This window comes from Triticum dicoccoides, chromosome 1A (assembly GCF_002162155.2).
Source record: "Triticum dicoccoides isolate Atlit2015 ecotype Zavitan chromosome 1A, WEW_v2.0, whole genome shotgun sequence".
In the NCBI taxonomy this organism is placed as follows: Eukaryota; Viridiplantae; Streptophyta; class Magnoliopsida; order Poales; family Poaceae; genus Triticum; species Triticum dicoccoides.
Window position 1 is genome coordinate 17,870,454 of NC_041380.1, and position 5,189 is coordinate 17,875,642.

Genomic DNA, 5,189 nt, shown 5'->3' on the forward strand with positions numbered 1-5,189 from the left:
CGGCGAATCGATCGAAATTTTCAGTTTCCCTCGCCACCGAAAACGCTCCCCTCCACTACCGCGCTCCACCCGGAAACTTAAATCGAGAACCCCCCCTGCACCCGGTCCATAGACCCCACCTCGCGAACCGCCTCCTCCTTCCTTCCCCCGCACACCACCCGCCGCCGCCGCCGCCGCCGCCCCGCCTCCTCCTCTCCCACAACCCCCCCTAGGGTTCCCTCCACCCAAATCCGAACCCAATCCAATCCAATCCAGCCGGCGACGGGATGGATGGGGCGCCGCGGCTGACGGCGGGGGCGGTGAGGGAGATATGGGAGCTGCCGGACGGGCCGGGGACCATCCAGCCGGTGCTGCAGGTGGCGGACCTGCGCGCCGTCACCACCAAGAACCCCGTCGGCCACCAGTCGGAGCGCTACCGCATGCTGCTCTCCGACGGCGTCCACTCCCAGCAGTCCATGCTCTCCACCAACCACAACCACCTCGTCAAGACCGGCGCCCTCCGCCAGGGCTCCATCGTCCACCTCCAGGACATCACCTGCAACACCATCCAGAACCGCAGGTCCGTCTTCCCCCTCCTCCCCCCCGAGAAAGATTGGATCTTGCTCCGCTTGCTTCGGTTCGATTCTTGCTCATCCAAGATGGGATCTTGCGGTAGATTCTTGGGTTCTACAGTGGATTGTTTGCGCACGATGGAGGTTTCAGAGTTGCTTGTCTTGCAACTTCTGAATCAAGATTTAGGGATTTCATCAAATCTACACTCTCCGCCGTAATGATCTCTAAGACCACATTTACAGCGCACACCAATGTTTACATTGATAAGTTGGGTTTAATCTAAAGCGTCAAGCAATGCACTGGCCCTGAAGTTCAGCTTCAGTTGACTGTATTTTTTAGGTAGCAGAACATATATGCCACTGCTGATTCAGTTTTGAGCCTTCATTCAGTACCAGCAGAGTAAGTTATCTCTGGTGTGGTCTGCATACTGCTCAAGAAAATGAGGGGAGTGTTTGATTCCGTGTTATTTAGATGAATGTTTTTAACTTTTCATGTTTGCTGGTGCGCGCAGAATTAGTCTGCGAGCTGCAGTCTCGCTCTTCCGTGGCCTGTAAAAACAATTTGGTTTCCTATCCCACCGTGATTGGACATGCCGCTGTCTTTTTGCGAGTGTACTCTGACCCAATGAAATGCACTTTGCTTTTCATGTCTTAATTAACAAGTACCAGTGCCAAGAAAGCCACAGGCTCCTAGTATGTGATACACAACTTTTTTAAGAACTACCCTTGCGGTGTTAGGATTTTATCAGCCCATGCGTGTCATGTTTTTAAGTTTTGCTTGGTGCAGTAAAAAGGGTGTTGTATTTTGTGTCAATGCTGCTGCTAAAGCAAAATAGAACCAATGAAACAGTTTACATCATGTGTTGTCATGATCTGAGCTGGTGTAGGATTTCCGTAACCTGTCGTTACCAAACACGCCATAAGTGTTTGGAACCTTGTTTGTTCTTGTGTCCGTGAGTAAACATGCATAATTCCAGAATATAGCAAGTATAATGGGCAGGCTGGATTTTCTAAATTCTAAAGGTGTGTCTAGTTATATTCTGCAATCACTTCTTGAAATTGCCTTTTTTTTGGTAACTACTCCTTCCGTATCAAAATAGAAGACATTTTTTTTGACATTGTCACAGTGTTAAAAAACGTCTTGTATTAAGTTACAGAGGTAGTACCATTGTACGACCTGACTTTGTTTCTATATATAAAACTAAAATCCTATGGTATAACTAACAGATATCTTTCAGGGAACTTCCGGTAGCTGACAATTTTTCTCTGTTGCATTCAGGATCATTATTGTTGTCGAACTTGATATTCTGCTAAGTGAGTGTGATTTGATCGGGAAGCCAAAGATTTATGACAAGAGCTTACCTGCGGGACATGTGCCTAACTTACCAGCCAGTGCTGCTCAAGCAAATAGTGGAAACCATTCCAATGGTCCAGGCATGCTTGGCAATGGTGTAGCCCCAAGGGTGGAGCAGAGTACTAACAATCAGTCGTATGGTGGACCCTACAATGGTGTTCACAGCCCAGCGGACCTTTCTGTTGGCCGGACACTCCAACCTGGACCTAACAATGTGTCATCTGGTGGATCTTATGGTACAATGCCAGCACAGAACACAATGAATGGCGGCAATATGGCGCAGCCAAACTCTCAGCGGCCTTACAATGGTGTTCACAGCCCAGTGAGCCCTTCTATTGGTCGGACAGTCCAACCTGGACCTAACAATGTGTCGCCTGGTGGATCTTATGGTGCAATGTCAGCGCAGAACACAATGAATGGCAATATGGTGCAGCCAAACTCCCAGCGGCCTTTAGTGAACTCTCATCAAAACCAAAGATTTGCAGTTCCTGGCGCAGGTGGGGGCATAAGCCCCCCTGGCAATGTTTATGGGCGTCCCGCTCAGCCTTCGTATCAGCAGCCACCTCCAGTTTATACAAATAGTGGCCCAGCTGCTAAGAACGGAGCTGCCCTTCGCACCGTCCCGATTTCTGCACTCAACCCTTACCAACGTACATGGACAATAAAGGCTAGGGTGGCTGCCAAGAGTCAGGTCAAGCACTACAACAATGCAAGAGGTCCAGGCAAACTCTTCAACTTTGATCTCCGTGATGCACACGGTGGAGAAATTCGTGCAGTATGCTTTAATACACAGTTGGATCAGTTCTATGACCTGATTGAGGTTGATAAAGTGTACTTGATATCTAGAGGGTCGCTGAAACCTGCAAATAAGCAGTTTAACCATTTGAACAATGACTACGAAGTCACTCTGGATGGTGCAACAACCATAGAAGTTTGTTCTGATGATGATAGCAGCATCCCTAGGCAGCAGTTTGATTTCCGACAGATCAGCGAAATAGCTAACATGGATAAAGACACCATGGTGGATTTGCTTGGGGTTGTTACATCAGTTAGCCCTTCTTCTCCATTTACACGGAAGGATGGTGTGGAAACCCAGAAAAGAGTCCTTCAACTGAGGGACATGTCTGGTTGCAGTGTGGAAATAACCTTTTGGGGTGGCTTCTGTAATGCTGAAGGACAGCAGCTGCAGTCGCTGTGTGATTCTGGTTCAAATCCTGTGCTTGCCCTGAGATCTGTCCGTGTTGGTGAATTCAAGGGCAGAAATGTAAGCACAATTGGCTCAAGCTTCTTAAAAATAAATCCAGACTTCCCTGCTGCCGAAAGTCTGAGGCAGTGGTACATAACTGAAGGGAAAAACGCTGCTTGCACTTCTTTATCTATGGGAGGGTCAGGCATGGGCCGGACTGATGACCGAAAAACTGTTGAGCAGATCAAGGCTGAAAACTTGGGGAGATCAGAGAAGCCTGATTGGATCACTGTTAAGGGTGCAATTTCACACATCAGCACCGACAACTTCTGTTACCCAGCTTGCACCACGGAGGTTAATGGTACACGCTGCAACAAAAAGGTCACGAATAATGGCGATGGTATGTGGCAATGTGACAAATGTGAGCAGAGCACTCCAAATTGTGAGTATAGGTACATGCTCCAGTGTCAAATCCAGGATTATACCGGGACCAGCTATGCAACTGCATTCCATGACGCTGGCAAGGATATAATTGGCCTCCCAGCACAAGATCTGTACAGGATAAAACATGAAGAGCAAGATGATGAGAAATTCGCAGACATCATACAGAAGGTCCGTTTTGAGCTATTCCTTTTCAAGCTGAAAGTCAAGGAAGAAGTGTTTAATGATGAACCTCGGGTGAAATGCTACATTGTTAATGCTCAGAAATTGGAGGACACGTCGAAAGAGTCTCGCTTTCTACTGGGACCAATTGATAGCCTTTTGGTGGACGATGGCTTAGGTCCAACCCCTGGGGTGAGTGGTGCTGCTGCTGTCAACACTGGTTTCACCTCCAACACTGGTACCTACAGCACGAATATGAGTGGCCCAAATCAGTTTGGGCAGCGAACGAGCTCATCTAGCATGGTGCCTGCCACACCATCAGCGACACGATATTCACAGAACTGCAGTATTTGTGGGTCCACTGGGCATAGTGTGCAGAACTGCCCTGCAGTGGCCATGGATATGCAGCAACCAGCAGCAAGCGGCTACGCGGCTAGTTCCTATGGCTCTTCACCTGGTGATGCCGGCTCGGGTCTGTGCTTCAAATGCAACCAGCCCGGGCACTTCTCCAGAGACTGTCCACAGCAGGAGGCTACCTCCTACAGGTCTCCAGCCGCCAACGCCAATGCCAACTCGGGTCTGTGCTACAAATGCAATCAGCCTGGGCACTTCTCCAGAGACTGCCCAGGGCAGGCGGCTAACTCCTATGGCGCCTCAGCTGGTGGCAACGCCGGCGCAGGTGGCCTGTGCTTCAAATGCAATCAGCCTGGGCACTTCTCCAGAGACTGCCCAGGGCAGGCGGCTAACTCCTATGGGGCCTCAGCTGGTGGCAACGCCGGCGCAGCTGGCCTGTGCTACAAGTGTAACCAGCCTGGGCACTTTGCCAGAGACTGTCAGGCGCAGGCTGCTGCTCCCCAGCGCCAGGCTTACGGGAACGGTGCCGCATCAGGAGGGTACAACCGTCAGTCCTATGTCGGTAGCTTCTGAAGTATTTCGGCTGACCCGATAGCATCTTGCTTCGGTTTTAGTTGCGCGGCGATGTCTACAACTGGCAGCCCTTTGCTGGTGGCTTCTTGAGTATTTTGGCCGACCCAATAGCATCTTGGTTCGGTTTTTAGTTGCGCGGCGATGGCATTTTATGTATAGTTGTTAAAAAAAATCTGCATGCTGTGTCTCTGCGTGGCAGTGGCGTCTGGACCTTGTGCTACTACTTTCAAGTCTTTATAAATCAGTGTGTGTTAGGTATAATATTGCCTTTCTGGTTAGTTTTGTGAGCTGCAAATTACTTGTGGTTTGCTGTTCTGTTCTGATCTTTGGCATCCTATTTGTTCTGTTCTGTTAATGCGTTTGCAGTGTTTTGGTCGTCACTTGTTCAATAGCCAGAAAGCGGGGTGTGTGTGTGTGTGTGTGAACACCTATTATTATTCCTTTGATATGAAGTCGGGCTATTAATCTGTACTCCCTCTGTTTCTTTTTAGTCTGCATATAAGATTTGGTCAAAGTCAAACTTGGTAAAGTTTGACCAACTTTGTAGGGAAAAATATCAACATCTACA

General features: G+C 49.0%; 1 protein-coding gene across 1 annotated transcript; it reads left to right on the plus strand.

Annotated features, from left to right (window-relative positions):
* Positions 1-125: 125 nt before the first annotated feature.
* LOC119359554 (replication protein A 70 kDa DNA-binding subunit C-like) lies at positions 126-4,899 on the plus strand. Its single transcript, XM_037625702.1, has 2 exons — positions 126-559; positions 1,831-4,899. Exons 1-2 carry the CDS (start codon positions 267-269, stop codon positions 4,619-4,621), a joined length of 3,084 nt encoding a protein of 1,027 aa, XP_037481599.1. The 5' UTR covers positions 126-266; the 3' UTR covers positions 4,622-4,899.
* The last annotated feature ends 290 nt before the right edge of the window (positions 4,900-5,189 follow it).